General features: G+C 45.5%; 1 protein-coding gene across 2 annotated transcripts in view; it reads right to left on the minus strand.

The window, feature by feature from the left end:
* ITGB5 (integrin subunit beta 5) overlaps window positions 1-19514 on the minus strand; it is a 151172-nt gene that overhangs the window by 105008 nt on the left and 26650 nt on the right. For both annotated transcript variants that reach the window (XM_054504234.2, XM_045903018.3), the window contains exons 4-5: window positions 13543-13792; window positions 3891-4059 (exon numbers count right to left, since the gene is read on the minus strand). In XM_054504234.2, the coding sequence (XP_054360209.1) occupies window positions 3891-4059; window positions 13543-13792 (419 nt within the window). The remainder of the gene's footprint in view (window positions 1-3890; window positions 4060-13542; window positions 13793-19514) is intronic.

A 19514-nucleotide genomic window follows, 5' to 3' on the forward strand; every position in this document is an offset into this window, starting at 1 on the left:
GGCTCAGGGTCACTCTCTGCTGGGGGGTGGGGTGGGGGCATGGCATGCGGCCCAGCCAGCTCCAGCCTCCATGACCCTGCTCTCCAGGCACAGCTCAAGGGCCTGCAGCTTCTCTCATGCTCAGTTTGCAGGATTAAGTGGAAGGGCCTTTAATCTGCGCCAATCAGGAGGCAGCAGAAAACTCGGCACACACAGTCAGAAATGCTTAGCTCTTAAAAAAAACCTCTCAAAATCTAATTATCTTTAAAAATCTAAACATCATTGAAACAAATGATATCTGGGCTTCGCTTCAAATAACGGGAGAGAGAATGGTGAGGAACACAAATGAAACAAGATTGGCTAGTAGTTGGTCACTGTCAAAGATGGACAACAGGTACATGGGTTTCATTTCACTGTTCTCTCTACTTTTGTATGTTTGAGATGTTTCATTCTAAGTAAAAAAAAAAAATCATACAAAAGCAATGTGAAAATGTAGGTAAATATAAAATTCAAAAACAGCGAAAAAAACAAAAACCACACATAGTCCTATAACCAGAGACAACTACTGTTAACTCTTCTTTCTATTTGCTTCCAATCTTTTCCATATTCTTCTTTCTTTTGTTTGCAAAATAACATCATATGTCTATACTGTTTTGTCACTTGCTCTCCATTCCTCTCTTACTTTATCTTGAGAATTATTCAAGTCTTTAAATGTCCTTTAAGGGTATGATTGTTACATAGTCTTTCATCAAAAGGTAAGTCAAAATCTATTTCCAATATTTGGCTTCTGTAAGTAAAGGTGTGGTGAACCAGAAAGGATGACATTTCTTATATAGGTGATTCCAAGTAAGAAAGAAATTTCTGGATATGTCCCCAAACATAAACGAACAACACACACAAAAAAGGAGAAATAGTAAGGGAGAAGCTGCTGGCTCCCAGACTAGATCATTCCAAGCACTTACTAACTTTCCAGGCACTTGCTATTGCAAAGGCCATGGTGGGAGGAAATGTCAACAGACATAAAACTGAAACATACTCGGGCGCCTGGGTGGCTCAGTTGGTTAAGCGACTGCCTTCGGCTCAGGTCATGATCCTGTAGTCCCGGGATCGAGTCCCGCTTCTCCATCTGACCCTCCCCCCTCTCATGTGCTCTCTGTCTCTCTCATTCTCTGTCTCAAATAAATAAATAAAATCTTTAAAAAAAAAAAAAAAAAAACTGAAACATACTCAGAAAGTGCCTCTTAGGCAACAATAATTCACACACCAGATCCAAGCAATGAGTTCAAATCTGCTAGCATCTCTGAAATGCTCGAGTCTTGAAATACTAAGTTTCCAAAGGCAAGAAGAGTTGCATGGGCCTGGGGTGGTATAAGAAGGCTCTGTAGGCACAAGAGTGGACCCAACGGCTTCTCAGAGACCCCTGTGCCTCTAGCATTCAGTCACGCCATGCTGATTACGCGAACAGAATTAATAGAACTGGACACTGCTTATCTTATCACTGAGTTCTTTGCCCCAAGCCTTAAAGATGATTTCCTCCCCGCAAAAAAAAAAAACCCACAAAATTCTCAAGATAGGGAGATGAGAGGGATCTTGTTTTCCCTGCACTATTTAACCCTGCCAAGAACTAGATTTGGCAGAATATCTGTGAAGACAATGTCTCATACGATCGATGTCTGAATGCCAGCCAACAATGTAATTTTTCTTTCCGAAGCAAATCCGTAAGTGGCCCATTTTGTGACACACTGTAACGACTGAGAGCTGAACACATTCTAGCTATGTTCCATCTGGCCTTCCTGGACTCCTACAAAGCCCAGGGAACCTCTGAATCAGACTATGTGGCTCTGGCCAGCGGCTGGGAAGGGTCACGCTGCAGCCATCCTGGATAGGGAGCCACTGTGAGACCTTCCTTAGGGGTGGTCCCAAGGACAGAGCGAATGACAACAGAGCTGCAGTGGGACCAAGAAGAGGACCGCAGGAGACTGCGCTTTCTTCCCATGTTTCCTTCCCTTTATCCCTCCCTGTCTACCACTTCAGTTTTTTATATCAGAAAGGACAACTGGGGCTCTCTTATCCCTCACTCAAGGATTGAGTAGAGAAAGTCAGTCTGTCACACACTGAACACATGCTCTCTGAGGTCAGAAACTATGTAAGTGGACAACTAAGTGCTTACCACTTAGTACATGAACAGCAGCCTCTCCAAACTGAGTTCCAGTCCCCTTTCCCAGCCCTCCCCCAACCATGGGAGCCCCAACGATTGCCCTATTGCTGAGCCACCAAAATTCTCGAGAGAGCGTTACCATTTACACATGCTCTATGATGACCACTATGGAAAAATTATAAAAGTATGTGCTGGGATAGCAAATTCACGAGTGATTCTTAAAAAAATCTTTGGTTATTGTTACTGAGTTACTTTGACAGTAGAAAATTAGTTTAAGTTATTACCTAACAAGGCTTGGGAAGGATATGGAGAAAAAGGAACTCTCACGCACTGCTGGTGGGAATAGAAATTGGTGCAGTCACTGGAAAATCATAGGGAGGTTCTTCAAAAAATTAAAAACATAAATACCATACAATCCAGTAAGTCCACTCCTGGGTATTTACCCAAAGAAAATGAAAACACTTGAAAATATCTATGTACCCCTATGTTTACTGCAGCATTATTTACAATAGCCAAGATAATGGCAACTCAAGTGTCCATCCACAGATGAATGGATATAGATACACACACACACACACACACACAATGGAGTATTACTCAGCTATTAGAATGAGATCTTGCCATCTGTGACAACATGGATGGACCTAGAGGGTATTATGCCAAATGAAATATGTCAGACAGAGAAAGACAGATACCATATGATTTCACTTATATAGAACCTAAAAAAACAAAACAAATGAACACACAAACAAACAAAAAGCAGAAACAGACCCATAAATACAGAGAACAAACTAATGATTGCCAGAGGGGAGGGTAGTGGGGGGGAGGGAGGGCATTGGGGGGTGTGGGCAAAATGGGTGCAGGGGAGAGGGAGATACAGGCTTCCAGTTCTGGAAAGAATAACTTCTGGGGATAAAAGGTCCGGCGTAGGGAATATAGTCAATGGTATTATTATTATTTTTTTTAATTTTAATTTTTTTATTCTTATGTTAATCCCCATACATTACATCATATAGTCAATGGTATTATAAAAGTGTTGTACGGTGGTGGAGGGAAGCTGCGCTTGTGATGGGCACAGTATAATACATACACTTAACGAATCACTATATTATATACCCGAAACTAATGTAACATCATGTGTCAACTCTTCTTCAATTAAAAAAAAAAAGTCATTACCAACATTCCATTTATATATTTCACTGAGATTTATATATCTCCACTGAGATTGCAACCTCTCAAAGCATGAGTTCATGTCTGACCTAAGTCTATGTCCTCCCTCTGGATTCACGTATCACAGAAAAAGCTGGAGAAAAACAAACAAATAGAAATGCAACCTAAGATGACATGCAATTCTCTTCTTCAGCTGGATTCCCTAATACAGCAATCTTTAAGATTTACCAAAACCGGGCCAGAAAGCTCAACAAGTTTCTATGCACAGGGCTTGAACTTTACCTTTCTCTCCTGAAAAGAAGCAAAACAGCCTGAAGTATAAACATAGAACAGCTGTCTTCTGGCAAAGACAGTATCCCATTGCACACAGCCACACCCTGACACACAGACATGCACCAACCCCGACCCATCACTGAGCCCCAGCTGATTGGACTGCTGTAGATCTCCCCACGCGTCCCCGAGCTCACCCTCGGATGTAAGAATGGACAGGAACCACAGGCTGGATGGCTCAAAATCTGCCATCTCCTATAGGTAGTGCCAACGCCCACCCACACGTAGAGATGAAACCAGAAAGAAGAGTTACCTTGCAGACAGCCGCCTGGAGAACTGCGTCAAAGCCCCCCTCGGGTGCATCACGGTTCCGGGACACCCTCTGTTTGCGAACCTCCTCGTTGAAGCTGTCAACTCTGTCTGTAAGAGGCAGAAGATGGCGGAACCCAAAGGATGGAACGCAGTTTGGGAATAACTTATAACTGGAAAGAAAGAAGAGAAGAGTCACTTTCCAGCACCGTAGGTAAATCTTAAACAACCAAGCACTCAGTGTGTTCACGGAGGGTGTTCACAGAGTGCCTCGAGCAGCATTTACCCAGCACCTACCGTGTGCCCCGGGGACAGGCAGAGTGGAGCGCACAAAGAGAAACAACACGGTTCTTACTCTACAAACACCAAGGCCTACGCTACAGGCAAGGCAGCATATCCAGGTTGTTCAGTGAATGGAATGGACAAATGATTCGAAAAAGTAGGGATAAGAGTGGGCTACTGTGGTCAGAGGAAGACGTCACGGAGGAGCCCTGCCGAGGGCCTTGAAAGATGCGGGGGACCAGTGACATGCGCACCGTGGCCTAGGCAGCACAGCAGGGAAGGCTCTTTTGGGCTGAGGAAGGTGCGCCATGTCGAGTGAGAGCAGCCTGAACAGAGGTGCTCGTTGAAACCAGCCTCCCACATCACCTCTGCTGCCGCCATGTGCCAAAAGATCACATAACCCCTTTGTGCCAACCCCCTCAGAGACACCCGCGACATCCTGGCGCATGAGCAAATGTTAATGGAATAGGAACGAAAACATTCTTTCTGCTACTTCGTTCATTTGTAAACACTGCAGTGATAAACGATCAGCTCTCCTAAATGCAACAGAAATCATTCAGAAACTAACCATCTTCAAATAGAAAATTAGATCTGGCAATTTGGGAGGAGGCAAGTATGGCATCTCATTAGCAGGTGAATGCTGCATCTTTCTCCTACAATACTGGACCATCTCATCTGCAGTCTGAGGTAGAGATCCCAATGTTAGGAGTTAGTTAGACAGTTAAGTGGCCAGGGCCAGGGCCCCAACAAGAAAATATGGAGTTAGGACAGCTACAATAAAACAGCACCGACATCCTGTTTTACAGCTTAGACATGACTGCACTGACATTCTGCTTTGCAGCCTTTGCAGAAATGACTTCTGCAAAACGTCCTAAAATAAGACAATTAACCACAAAAGCATTTGTCAATATCACAGGCAAGGGGCAGTTAAGACAAAGCCCCCAGATGTCAGCAAAAAAAAAGACCATCAGCACATGGACATTAACCTAATGGGTAGACAGAAACGTGACCAAAGCCCTAACTGGCATGACTCAGCACACTCTGATGGCTTAAGAAAGTTCCACAAAAGACCTCATAAAGACCCTCAAACTTAGAAACTCTGAGGGCAACCCACTCGGGTCCCCCCTCCCTCTCTGGGAGCTTTGTACTTTTGCTCAATAAACTCTGCTTTGCTGCCCACCACTCTTCGTCTGGTCTACCTCACCATTCTTCGAAGTAGCATGACCAAGAACCGCAGGCACTAAGGGGACACAAAATCCTGTAACACCAAGTGGCTCCATGCCTGGAGGAAGTTATATCCCAATTATGGATCTAGGAGTCTCAACTTCACATACAGCCACTGACATAGGAAGAAAGGCCTTACACTGTTTCACAAGTGGATTCTCTAGGGGGAAGGGGAGCGGGTCCTGGCCACAGAGCAGCACCCATGCCAGAGCCCTGTGGCAGGAGAGAACACGGGGAGCCCGAGCACAGGAAGGCCAGTGACCCTGCAGGGCGGGGAGCGAGGGTGAGGCTGGGCCAAGGGGAGGCTGGGAAGGCAGACAGAAAGAGACCACGCAGGTTTGTGGCCATGTTAAGTAAGTCCCTCTTTCAGAATAAAAGATGGAAAAAAAAAAACCCCACTCATGGAGAGGCATGGGGGGAGGCTTTATAATCCAATTTAAGCCATGTGCATGGGAAGGGAAACAGGCTTAGGAACTACTAGGGGATCCTGCCTAACTTGCCAGGCAGCAGCCAGGGCAGGTATGGACAGGCTCCTTTCCTCCGCTACACGCTCCCCTCCATCTGCCTTCCCTTCGTTTCACTCCTTCTTTCTTCCCCAAATCTTCCCCTGCACCTTGTGCTTTCTAGAACCCAGGCCACCCAAACATTTTATTCCCATCTCATTCTGCCATGAAGAAAAGGCCATGGAAACTGTTCCTGGCTGGAAGAAGGAGCTGAGGTCCCATCAGTAGTTATTATAACTGGACAAACGGACAGATGCAGGAGGGAGTTAATATACACCAACTCCCTTCCTCCAAGCCGCTACCCCTTTCTGTGTGGCTCTGGTCCACAGTTTAGGACTTCAGGCGTTGATCATGTGGGTCGAGGAAAGGGAGGAGAGGAGCAGAACAGTAACTGTCATTCAGTGAGAAAGCCAGAGAAGCTGTGAAAAGCTCACCAACATGAGCGCGGCATTTTTCCCCTTTTCCCTTTCATTCCTGCCAGCAACATTAAGTAGATATGTTTTTACCTGGAGAATTACTATTAAATCATCGGGAACTAGATAATGTGTTTGCCAGAGAGAAGTCTTCATGGCAGGGAAATTACTATAATCAGATCAGTCACCTCTTAGTGAGAGGAGAATGGCTTTGTCACACACAGATGCCGCTGAATGTCTCACAGTCACTAAAATACGATGTCCTCTGCAACTAGTTATTTAATTTAACCCCTGGAAGACCTGACTGAACTTAAGGTCTGGGTGTTTGGTGGTCTAATGCCGGGAAACGCTCCAACACCCACCCTGCGTCTGCCCAGAGAGCCCTGTTTAGGGCCATGTATAGGGAGTTACTAAATTATGAATTCTGAACTCAGAAGTATATAGGCTTAAGTTGCCTGGGTGGGGAGCATGTACATATGAAAAGTGATTGCAATTTGAAGACACTAGATCCAGGCAAATCCAGAAACAATCCAAGGCTTCAGGACAATATTATGGGATGAGCTGACGTGGAAAGAGCTCCCCTCCTACTCTAAGTATTTAGAGCTGCTAGATAACATAAAATGTTTCAAAATGTTAATATGGAAGTTTAGCAGGGAAATCTCAGGTGCCAGAAATGAAGAACAAAAATCGTTCGGCAAATGAGCGCACTTAAGAGACAAGGTGGGCCTGGAGCGAGAGTTCAGGCCGAAGAGCTCCCGGAGGTGCCACGATCAGGTGGAGGTCCTAAAGGCTGGGGGCGGGAGTTGAACAGGGACGGATGAAGCCCTGGAATGGGGCTCTCTGCAAAAAGCTGAGCACTACAAAGAGTTGCCCTGTCACCAACATCAAAGATAAAAACTCCAACCATTAGCCTGGGAAAGAAGCAAGGAAGATCCACTCCGGGCCAAGGGCAAGATGAATCACCCATAAAAATTGTTAACTCCAGGCCCGAGCAAGTCAGAACTCAGTATATTTTTTATGCTGAAGGAAGCCCCAACTGAGAGATGAACAGGAAAACTAGTCCCATCGAGACCCAGAGGGTCCTGGCGGCAGCAAGCATACACCCACCCTGCAAGGATGCAGACAGGCCAGCAGGCCTGGGGCTGAGATGCTCACGCGGAAGACCACCGTGGGAGAAGAAGAGCTAAATGACAAAGTTCTGGACCCCACAAGAAACAAGCCACCATGAAGGAATGTCCACAAATGCAACAAACGGGACGATCTGCAGTTCAAGAAACAGAGGTAACAGAATGATCTGAAGTACTATAAGACTGGGATATTTAAGACATTAAAGAAGAGGAAAGAATAGATACTAAAAGCCAGAACAGGATATTATTAGAAGGAAAAAAAGTCAGAAGGCTCTGGAAAAAAAAAAAAACAACAGAATCAAAAACAGAAGTTTGGAAAAGAACCAAATAAAAAATATAGTCAGTGAAATTCAAAAATGAAACATCAGTGTATGGATGAAGCAACTAAAGAACAAAATGGTAAACTAGAAGAAATTTCCAGTTATGGAAATTAGCGTTAGAAAATAAAGAGGAGAGAGGGATCAAAGAGAAAGAGAATATTCAAGAATGAAAAGATGTATTCTCAGGCTAAACAAGCAGACCAGATTCTAAGCAATGTAAATAAAAGTAAATTCAATCTTGACACATTGAAATGCATATCATTACAGAATATGAAAAGCACAGGAAAATATTAAAAGCCACCAGAGAGAAGGCAAACCATGAGACGGAGAGCAGACTTCTCGTCAGCCGCAAGATATGCCAGAAGACAACGAAATCATACCATCAAGGCGGAGAAGAAATAATATGACCCCTTGGAAGAAATACAGGAAAGGTAAGAAAAAACACAAACGATGAAGGATGAAATGTGTTATCTCACTTGTGCAGATTTTCGCATATATATTTCCATTTGTGTGTGTGTGGTAAGAACATTTAAGATCTACTCTCTTAACAACTTCCAACTATACAAGTATATGCTCCAAGTATAGTAGCGTTAATGACCATCACCATGCTGTACATTACATCCCCAGAACATCTTCATCTTGTACCTGGAAGTTTGTACCTTTTGACCAATGTCTCCCTCTTTCCCCCCACCTCCCAGCCCCCAGCAGCCACCAGTCTACTCAGTTTCTATGAATTTGACTTTTCTAGATTCCACATATAAATGTGACATAACATGTATTTCTTTTCTTTTTTTAAAGATTTATTTTTAGAGAAAGAGAGAGAGAGCATGCAAACAAGTGCGGGGTGGCGGGGAGAGGGAAGGAGGGAGAGAGTCTTAAGCAGACTACGCGCACTGAGCCCAACGCAGGACTCGATCCCACAACCCCAAAATCACTACCTGAGCCAAAAGCAAGAATCAGACGCTCAACCCACTGCACCACCCAGGTGCCCCGAGACATGACATGTATTTCAACAACAGCCTGATACCTCTAGCAAAAGAAAATGCGTTCAAGACCAGAGATAACATGCTGCATTAGTCTTTCAAATCCTGTATGTGAACACCACATGATTTTTCCCAGTGACACTCTTCCTGTTAATCAGAATAGCAATTAAACAGTTCTTTAATGTGATGATTAAATTATACTATGTCTTTTTTCTTATTATGGCAGACCTGGTACTATTTACTTCAGTTCTGGCATTTCTAGCACATTCTAAGATAGGAAGGGATGAGTCTAGGACTTTGATCCTTCAGCAGGAATGTCTGGAGCAAGAGGAGGGACAAACCTCAGGGAAGCCCCCATGAAAAACTGGCTCTCTTTTCTCTGAGGTGTCCTGCATAGATGGCTAAGTCCCTCCCTCCTATCTTACCCTTCCTGGGGGCTTCTGCTGTTTCCACTCCCAAAGGGGAGCAAAACCCAAGTGAAGATGCCATTGGAGCTCGAGAAGAACCCTGTGACCTTCCCCTGCACACCAGCTGAAGGAAAAGAATAGGCAAGGATCACAGACAATGTGCACTGAGCCAGGGATGAAAGGCAAACAAGTGAGGCAGATCAGCTGTGACATGAGAGAGTGGTAGGGACAGCAGTGGCCAAGCATGTGGTTCAAGCCCAGTGCTACCAGACCATTAAAACTTAGAAAGGCAAACAAAGCACACACAGGCTGGACCAGACACAGGAAGAGCCACCTCGCGATGTTCTCCCCACGAGCAGTGGGGATCTCTGAGACCTGGGACACCGCACACGTTCCAGTGCCTGACTGTGGGGAGATCAATCTCAGCCTGTCTCATCGACCCAAAGAGCGACTCCCTGATGTGGTGCCCAGCTTGGAGAAGAGAGATTTGCCTAACTTATCCCTGATATTTCCTTCAAAACTCCCATTCTTCTTCGGTGTGCCTGTGCTCACTGTGAAGACTTTCACTGTCTACAGTTGGTTCTGCCTTCTAGGGCTTAGAGAGGGACTCTGGAAAAGCGGTGTGTAATAACCTTGAATACTCGAATGCTGAGTTCCCAGAGCCAGTCCTTCATCCTCTCTGGGCTTCCAATCTAGCATATCTCCCAGTGAATGGAGGGTCCTTGGAAAATGACTATGGAGACACACCCTTCCATCAGCAGACAGGGCCCAATCAGAGGGCAGAGGTGAAAAAGCAGACAGAATCACTACTCTTGATGAATTAAAAAAAGATTTGGGTTTTTTTGTTTGTTTTTGAAGATTTTATTTATTTATTTGTCAGAGAGAGAGCACAAGCAGGGGGAGCGGCAGGCAGAGCGAGAGGGAGAAACAGGCTCCCCGCTGAGCAAAAGGCCCCACGCGGGGCTGGATCCCAGGAGCCTGGAATCATGACCTGAGCCGAAGGCAGACGCTTAACCAACTCAGCCACCCAGGTGCCCCCCAAAAAGTTTTGGTTAAGATGCTGCTGCACCGGGCACCTGGGTGGCTCAGATGGTTAAGCGTCTGCCTTCGACTCAGGTCATGATCCCAGGGTCCCAGGATCGAGTCCCGCATCGGGCTCTCTGCTCCTTGGGAGCCTGCTTCTCCCTCTGCCTCTCTCTCTCTCTCTCTCTCATGAATAAATAAATAAAATCTTAAAAAAAAAAAGATGCTGCTGCACCTGCTCAGAAGTAAAACTCCAGCAAGAGGACATTTGGCACTGAGCCTTGGCTGAAGGTGCCTTGGAGACGGGACCAGACTAATAATGCCAGCAGCCACCTGTGGCCGGGAGGAAGCTAAATCCAGCAAATGATGACACCTAGGCCTCTTCGAAGTTAAGAAACTTAGACTTGCTTTTGTATTTAAACCTTTTTCTTATTTATTGATTTTTCCCACCACTGTGTCAGTTCCTAAGCCCTAAGGGAAGACCTAAGGGAGCTTCAAGGAGAGTGCAGAGAGGGTCCAGAAAGATTAAAGGGAACATACATTACCAGCATAAACACAACCGCATCCTGACCACCAAGCCCCACGCAGGGCTGGGAGCTGTTGAGGCTGCTGAAGATGAGCCGGGGTGTTGGGCAGGTTCGGGGCTTAGGAACAGCTCTCTTCCTCCGTACGGCAGCCAAGTAACCCAAGGATCGAAAATGCCCCCATAAGGTAGAAGAGCCTGGATCCAAGTCACCACTTGAAGGAGAGCTGCTACGGGAAACAGCTCAACCCTCATCAGATTTTATACAAGCAAGAAATAAACCGGATGGTGCTGCGCCACTGAGATTTGGGAACTGTTGGAGTAGCATCACCTAACACTGCCCTCAGGCAAGCACCTTGAGGGTCGGGTATTAATTAGCCTTCTGACTGGACCCAGGTAAAGCATCCGTGTTGTTGTGTGACTTGGATGGGGAAAAGTAAGCACTGTATTACTGGGAATGCAGACTCTGAAAGCAGTTTATCTTCACTTTTGCCCCAAGTTCATCCCTTACTAGTTGTGTAATCTCGGCTTCACTGTTTATTCAAAGTGTTGGTTTCCTCATCTGCGGAGTACGGCTCACATCTACTGTAGAGACCTCAAAAGACTGTCATGAGATTTAAATGAGATAATCCATATGGTACAAGGCATGTCGTGTGGTGCCTGACACTTGGTAAGAACCTAAGTCTTAGCTGTTTCTTGTCTAGTAACTACTCTGGGACCTTATGTCCCAAAGCCTGACTAAAGTTGGATGTAGGGATGAGAAAAAAGAGTTGGAAGTTACCACTCACTGTCAGACCACATCCTCCTGACATTTATGGGAACATTTGCAAGACTAGAAACAAACCAACCTTACAAGGGTTGCCTTAGGGAGTTGGCAGCCGTGACCCTCCACCCCCCACACAAGTACACGATGGCAGAGTCCTGTTCACCAATCCTGCTTCCTCTTCTTCTGGGCACAGCCAACCTAGTTTCCAGCCTCCTTGTTAGAACTCCATTCTATCTGATAAAATACAGGAGCAGAAGTGGCAAAAGCCACTCAGCCCTGGCCCATAAGCTCTACCTAGAAGCAATCGTCCAGACACAATGACTTTAAAAATCACGTGGGGAAGATGAAGAAGTACAGGGTGGACAGAGCCTAGGTCCCTGAGTCCCTGCTTGGAAGAGAGGTGTCCACTGATCAGGAGACCCATCTGGATTTAGGTGAGCAGGAAATAAACTTTTTTTTTTTTTTTAAGATTTTATTTATTTGACAGAGAGAGAGAGTGCATGAGTGCACACAAGCAGGGGGAGCTGCAGAAGAAGAAGGAGAAGCAGGCTCCCCACTGAGCAGGGAGCCCGATGTGGGGCTCATCCTGAGATCTTGACCTGAGCCAAAGGCAGACACTTAACCGACTGAGCCAGCCAGGCGCCCAGGAAATAAACTTCTATCATGACATACGTTTGGATTTGTTTGTTGTGGCAGTTAGAAATTCCTGCTGATAATCTGTCAAATATTTTCTAGTTGAAGTACTTGACTTACGTTGGGAAAAAAGTCATACCTTTAAAACACACGATTTCCATTTCATTTTGTCAAGGTAAGTTATATTTACATAAACAACAAATAATTCCCTTATCCTCAAGCACCTCAATCACCCCAAGCAAGAGGAAAGTCTCCATTGTTCTGCCCGTTCCTTCCCTGAATGCCTGGGTATTCACTTCCTGAGAGCATTGTCTTAATCTAGAAAACAGTGCTATGCTACTGGGTATTTACCCCAAAGATAAAAATGCAGGGATCCGAAGGGGTACGTGCACCCCGATGTTTATAGCAGCAATGTCCACAATAGCCAAACTACAGAAAGAGCCAAGATGTCCATCAACAGATGAATGGATAAAGAAGATGTGGTATATATATACAATGGAATATTATGCAGCCATCAAAAAGAATGAAATCTTGCCATTTGCAACGACGTGGATAGAACTGGAGGGTGTTATGCTGAGTGAAATAAGTCAATCAGAGAAAGACATATATCATATGATCTCACTGATATGAGGAATTCTTAATCTCAGGAAACAAACTGAGGGTTGCTGGAGTGGTAGGGGGTGGGAGGGATGGGGTGGCTGGGTGATGGACATTGGGGAGGGTATGTGCTATGGTGAGCGCTGTGAATTGTGCAAGACTGTTGAATCACAAACCTGTACCTCTGAAACAAATAATACATTATATGTTAAAAAAAAAAAATTAGAAGAAGATAGCAGGAGGGGAAGGATGAAGGGGGAAAATTGGAGGGGGAGACGAACCATGAGAGACTATGGACTCTGAAAAACAAACTGAGGGTTCTAGAGGGGAGGGGGTGGGAGGATGGGTTAGCCTGGTAATGGGTATTAAAGAGGGCACGTACTTCATGGAGCACTGGGTGTTATATGCAAACAATGAATCATGGAACACTACATCAAAAACTAACAATGTAATGTATGGTGATTAACATAACATAATAAAAAAAAAAGAATGCACCACCCAGGTGCCCCCCAAAAAGTTTTGGTTAAGATGCTGCTGCACCGGGCACCTGGGTGGCTCAGATGGTTAAGCGTCTGCCTTCGGCTCAGGTCATGAAAGAAAACAGTGCTGTGTCAGACAGGCAGGAAAACAAATGAGCTATGATCATTATACCTTCCTACAGCCTTGCAACAGTTCATGTCTCCACACATAGTGGGGGGGACAGAACTGGGTCATGGCTGATCAGTTTAAACGCTTAAGTCTGCTCTCCCACTGCCCCCAAATACGCCTTCCCTAGTCCTTTCTTTGGGCTAAGTGTTCCTGCTACTCCCTTCTCCCACCCTTAAATACCCAACAGAAGGATTACTGGTCACTCACCCAATGCATGGATTGGTCTGGTACCTCGGCGCTGTGTAGGAGAAAGGGGAGATATTCTTGTCTACAAAAGACCCGAACCCCAACCGGAAGTTGCTGGTGAGCTTCCTCATCTCCTCGGCGAGCTTGGTGCCCAGGTTCCGGATGCTGTCCAAGTCATCCTTCATGGACAGGGAGAGGTCCATCAGGTAGTACAGGTCCACAGGATAATCCTCCACCTGTCGAACCTGCAGCTGGAAAGTAGTCTTGTCACCTGTGCCAACAGAGAGGCCATGCACATTGGAGGTCATCCAACTTGCTGGGGGCTGAAGGGATGGATTTCGCTTTCAAAGTTCGTCCCCCTCTTACTTTTCTTTAGTGACTGCATACCTCTCAGAAGAAATATTTTTCTTGGAAGTGGAGTAACTGAAGGGAACACGGTGCTGAGGGGGAAGGTCTAGGTTCTTCTTCCAAATACTTGGCTCAGGATTTTTTTTTTTTTTAGATTTTTATTTATTTGACAGAGAGAGACACAGCGAGAGAGGGAACACAAGCAGGGGGAGTGGGAGAGGGAGAAGCAGGCTTCCCACTGAGCAGGGAACCCAATGCGGGGCTCGATCCCAGGACCCTGGGATCATGACCTGAGCCGAAGGCAGACGCCTAACCGACTGAGCCACCCAGGCGCCCCTTGGCTCAGGATTTTTAAGGAAACTCTTTAACAACTAGTCTCCTCAGTGGTGTTCTGTTTTGTCAGCAAAAAGGGCAGTTGGTGGACAATGAACCAGACAATTCCATGGACATAGATTAGGTGACAGTCGCCCACCAACCACACACCAACTTCAGAGAAAGGAGTGGCCAAGTTGGGAATGTGGCCAGGAGACTGTAAAGGTGCGAATGAAATAGAAAAGAGGGAATAAACCAAAGGAGGTACGCACATGAGTGATTAAGAACTAAGGCAGGAAGAGAGAGGTACAAGGCAAGGGGGAGTGGGAACACACGGTTACTTAACATACCCCCAAAGGGCAAAAATATTTATGCTTCTGCCACATGTCACCTTTTTCTATTTCCCTAGCCACTTATAGACAATAGTATTTAGTTCTTGGGCATATTTGACATTTTGGGATATCACAGACACAAATCATTATCATCGGAAATTGTATGTATAAATACAGGAAGACAGATTCCAAATTTTAGCACCAATCAAAATGAAGGGGGAAAAGAGAGAGAAAAAGAAAAAAAAAAAAAAAAAACACTACTAGATTTGTCTACCAGCTATAAGAAAGAGAAAATAATTTTTAGTTCCATAGTAAGAGTCAGAGACAGAGGAGAAGGAGGAATTAATTCAGAGGGGAAAAAACGAAGAGAAAAACCAGTGTCACCTACCAGGGCTTACAGAAAGGCCCAAGTCAGCACCACAACCGGAGGACTCATGCCAGGATAATGATCCTAAATCATTTCATAGGCTCTAAAAACACATCATTTAGAGCCAACTTTAAGAAGCAATCATACCAGGTAATTCTATTTGCCCTTGAGCTTATTCGTTTTTCAGAAGCACCAAGATGTCCTTGAACTCTCTGGGTAGAAGAGCTGTACGCACATTTGAAATCTGGACAGACGCGCTCTGTGTTTAGATGTGCAACAGCGAAGCCGGCCTCTCCTACCCAGAGGGTCCACGCCTGGTCTGGGGCAGTCACCTCCCAGGGAAGCTCATCTCTCACCTCAAGCTGACCAGCAGCAAGCAGAAGCCTTCTAGAACTTGCAGGATAAGGACCGAATCCCGTGTGTCCCCTCTCCTCCTCCCACCCCAGACAAGGCCATGTTGCATTTTCTAGACCATGGAGATTCAAATGGCCAAAAGATTTCAGTCCAAGTTCCAGCTCTGTCCCTTGGCTGGGGTGCAACCTGAGCGGCAGTGCCCTCGGCGATACAATGGAAAAACTGATTAAGGCTATGAAGCACTCCTGTGGAGAGCCGTGTTTTGCCAGCAGCAAAGGCCTGCATAAATGAAGTATAATTATTATAATTACTATCTGTTGCCTGAGTGACAGCACCAAACCCGCTTCCCTGGACTAGTCTTTGCGTGTATTGCTCCAGCTTCCTCGAGACTGGCGTAGTTTGGGTTGCCTGTTGATACGAGCCTATTTTTAAAAACCATCAGAATTGACTCAAGCAGAGGAATGCTTAAGATTTCTTCCAGAATGAATTCTGGATGGCTGCAAAGTCGGCCTCTGGTTCCCATCGGGCAGACAGAGCAGGTCCCAGCACTGAGCCCCTCCCAGCCCTGGATGACACATCACGGTGGGGAAGGGGCAGGAGAGAGAACTTGGGGTAGGGGAGTGCCTCCTTAGTCTTTGTGTGGACAGACCCCCAATGGGCAGAGCCTGCGGTCATGTCTGCTCTGTCCGACCCCATCACCTCTTCGAAGAGGCTTCTGCATTTTCTCTCGCCTGTGCCCTTCCCCCAAAGTTCCCAACTACATCTTCTTTTAACCAGAATCCACTTTTGTGGACTATGAGTAATGCACTAATGAGCACTTTAGGACCAGGAAGTCGGGAACAGCTTGGACTTGAGGAGGTACCTGTGGGAGGGAAGAGGGTACTGGGCTTGGAGAACGAAAGCTGGGTTGGAATCCAGACCTTGTCACCAAGAACTCGGGAGACTTCAGGCTCCTCTAAATTTGCTGCTCAATTTCTAGATCCATAAAATGGGAGGATGTTAATTACTGTGGGGATCAAAGGAAACAATGTATCCTAACACCACACAAATGCCTCTACAGGAGGAAAACTTCCACCTGGGGTGCCCCCGAAGTCAGTTATTAAAGCAATTTCCTGTAGGGATCAAAAGGGAGACAGAAAATTCTGCCAGAAACTTGTGTGTAAATGGCTATAGCCATGGGCATTAAATTTAACTCCACATTTTCCAGAAAGGGAAACAACGTGTGACACACAAGTCTGTGTGTGCCAAGCAGGTATCTACTCTGAAGTGAGAAAGCTCTTAGCATCAACTTCTAAGAGAAACTGATTCCTGAGTAAGTATACATACCCCTCCCCTTTCAGGGGTTGCCAATGTTAAACAGAAGTATTTCTCCCCATTTTCCAAAAAGGGAAGGGCATAAGAAAGAGGGTAATATCATCAGCGTTCAGAATGAGGGTTTACTGCTGCCTCAGCTACACCTGAGTTTAAATGCCACAAACTCCTCAGGGGGCCCTGGCAATAACGGAATGTTGTGTCAGCAGATTTTGGAAGGACCGACATTCCTGGACCAATTCTCAGTGTTAGTGCTAAGTGTGGGAGTTAAGCAGCGGTGTACCAGCCCCTCTATGAGCAAGGTCAGCAGACTGAAGAAGAGGCCATCGCTGCGTGCAGGCACAAGGTCTGGGGCCCACTTTCCACCTTTGGACACACTTCCAGAACCACGCACACTTAGACACACTCCGGCATTATATCCAGCTATGCAGTTCTGCGCCCGCCACTCAAGATATGTCACCTCCATGTGTCTAGCAAAGAGCAGAGCCCTTCTCACCTTCACCGTCAGGGCTCGGTCAGCACCTGCTTCCGGTGATGCCATCCCAGCTCACAGTCCTCCCTCCTCCCTCTCCACATCAGACCATGATGGGCTCGTCCTCCCCTGCGGCTGGGGCCATTCCACATACCCACCACTTGGGACCAGTGGCAGGATCAAACACAGGAGACAAAGCACACACCCCAAAAAAGCTGACCGCCTCGCACCTGTGAGGATGCAGCAAGCAGTCCCTCTCGTGTCCTGGTTTTTCCCACTTCCAAAGCCCCCAGCTCCAACAGTGCTTTGTGCAGAATTCCTACCGCTTGCTCAGTTCATAAGTGTAGGTTCTCCTACTGTAATCAAATATCAACCAACCACTTGAAATGTACTTTTAAAGTTTGTTTTCTCTCTGCCCTCCCTTCCATCAAAAGTGAAGAGAGAGAGAGTCAGGGTGCCTGGATAGCTCAGTGGGTTGGGCGGCCAACTCTTGATTTTGGCTGGGGTCGTGATCTCAGGGTTGTGACATCAAGCCCCACGTGGAGCTCTGCGCTCAGTGGAAAAGTCCACTTGAGGATTCTCTCCTTCTCCCTCTGCCCCTCCACCCTCAAATAAACAAATAAATACATCTTAAAAAAAAAAAGTGAAGAGAGAGTGAAGGAGCGAATTCCACCATGAACTTCTGGTATTTTTAAGACTGATTTTTGTTCAAATGTTCAGACAAAGTAGTATTCCAACCAATAAAGACTCTTGCCATCCCCAAATAAATATAAGTAGTTTTTGATTCCTCAGAATTACCCTTCTGTGCCAAAAATTGAAAGAAAAGAAGGGACACATTAAAATCAGCTATATTACAAACAGGACCTCAGCTGAACAGGGAATTAGGGCCCAGGTGCACACCTTAGGACGATCGTCTAGCTCTTCTGTTTACTGGAGCAGAAGGTAATTACTATCCCAGAATTAAATCCAGACCTAGAACCAAAGAATTACCACCCTGGTCTAGGACAAGGCTGGTGTGCCATATTGCACCCCACTCCTCACTGCAGAATTCTGACTCTTGACAGATGGAACCAAGGAAGGAACCATGTGAAGACAGGATTGGCTTCTACCAGTGTCTGCCCCAAGTATTAGAGCCTGGCATTCCTAGTTTCCTTGAAAATAACCCAGTCTTGGTCCATTTGGGCTACTCTAACAAGTACCCATAGACTGGGGGCTTATAAGCAATAGAAATTTCTCTCTCGTGGTCCTGAAGCCTCTAAGTAAGTCCAAAATCAGGGGGCAAGCATGGTTGGGTTCTGGTAAGAACCTTCTTCTGGGTTGTAGACTGCTGACTTCTTGCAGTGACCTCACATGGCAGAAGGGAGGAGAGAGCCCTCTGGGGTCTTTTTAAATTCATAGCACTAATCCCATTCATGAGGGCTCCACCCTCATGACCTAAGCACCTCCCAAAGACCCTACACCTCCTGATACCGTCACACTGGGGGTTAGGATTTCAATTTATAAATGTTGGGGGGAAGGCACAAACATTCTATATTAGCCAACCTCTTATCCATCCACCATCAAGTCTTTCTTAGACTTTTTAATAAAGTATGTACTCTGTCAGTCTGGGTGGCAGAAGCAATATACCGTAGTCAGGTAACTAACTGGCACCTCCGAAGTAGAACCCGGGAGGAGAGGGGAAAAAAGCAGCACAGACAAGGGCTGGCAGGAAACCCATCTCAAAAGCAACCAATCCCCTAGGTTAGTTACTAGTGCTGTATCAGTATCAATTTCCTGGTTTTAGTAATGCACTTTGGTTAAGTAACATTACCAGGGAAAGCTGGGAAGGGTATATAAGAGCACTATTACTTTTGCAACTTCTTGTGAGCCTACAGTTATTTCAAAATAAAACACTTAATATGAAAAAACAAAACTACTAGTCAATGAGCTAAAGGATAGAGGAAAATTAATGACTTAAGTAAACCCTTTCTAACTGCCCTAGTGCCTCAAAATCACCACTAGCCTTTTATTTATCATTTCAATAAGGTTTATTCTAAAGTTTATATCCTTTGTTAAAAGAATTTTTTAAGATTGTTTTCCTGACATACGGTTTCCAGGACTGGAAACAAAATGGAAAACATGATCCTGTGTTTATACAAAATCCTGCTTAAAGTTTGGCAGTTCCTCAAAAAGTTAAACATAGAATTACCATATGACCCAGCAATTCTACTCCTAGTTATATACTCAAGATTATTGAAAACACATGTCCACACAAAAACTTGCGCATGAATGTTCACAATAGCATTAGTCATGACTGCCCCGAAGTGAAAACAGTCGCAATATTCATCAGCAAAAATGTGGCACATCTATACATACACAAAGGAATATTATTTGGCCATAAAAAGGAATGAAATCTTGATAAATGCTACAACATCAACGAATCCTGAAGACATTTTGCATAGTGAAAGAAGCCAGACATAAAAAGCCATACATCATATGATTTATATAAAACGTTGAG

This window comes from Mirounga angustirostris, unplaced genomic scaffold (genome assembly GCF_029215605.1).
Source record: "Mirounga angustirostris isolate CCGP_5_RB_7025 unplaced genomic scaffold, mMirAng1.0.hap1 SCAF_1, whole genome shotgun sequence".
In the NCBI taxonomy this organism is placed as follows: Eukaryota; Metazoa; Chordata; class Mammalia; order Carnivora; family Phocidae; genus Mirounga; species Mirounga angustirostris.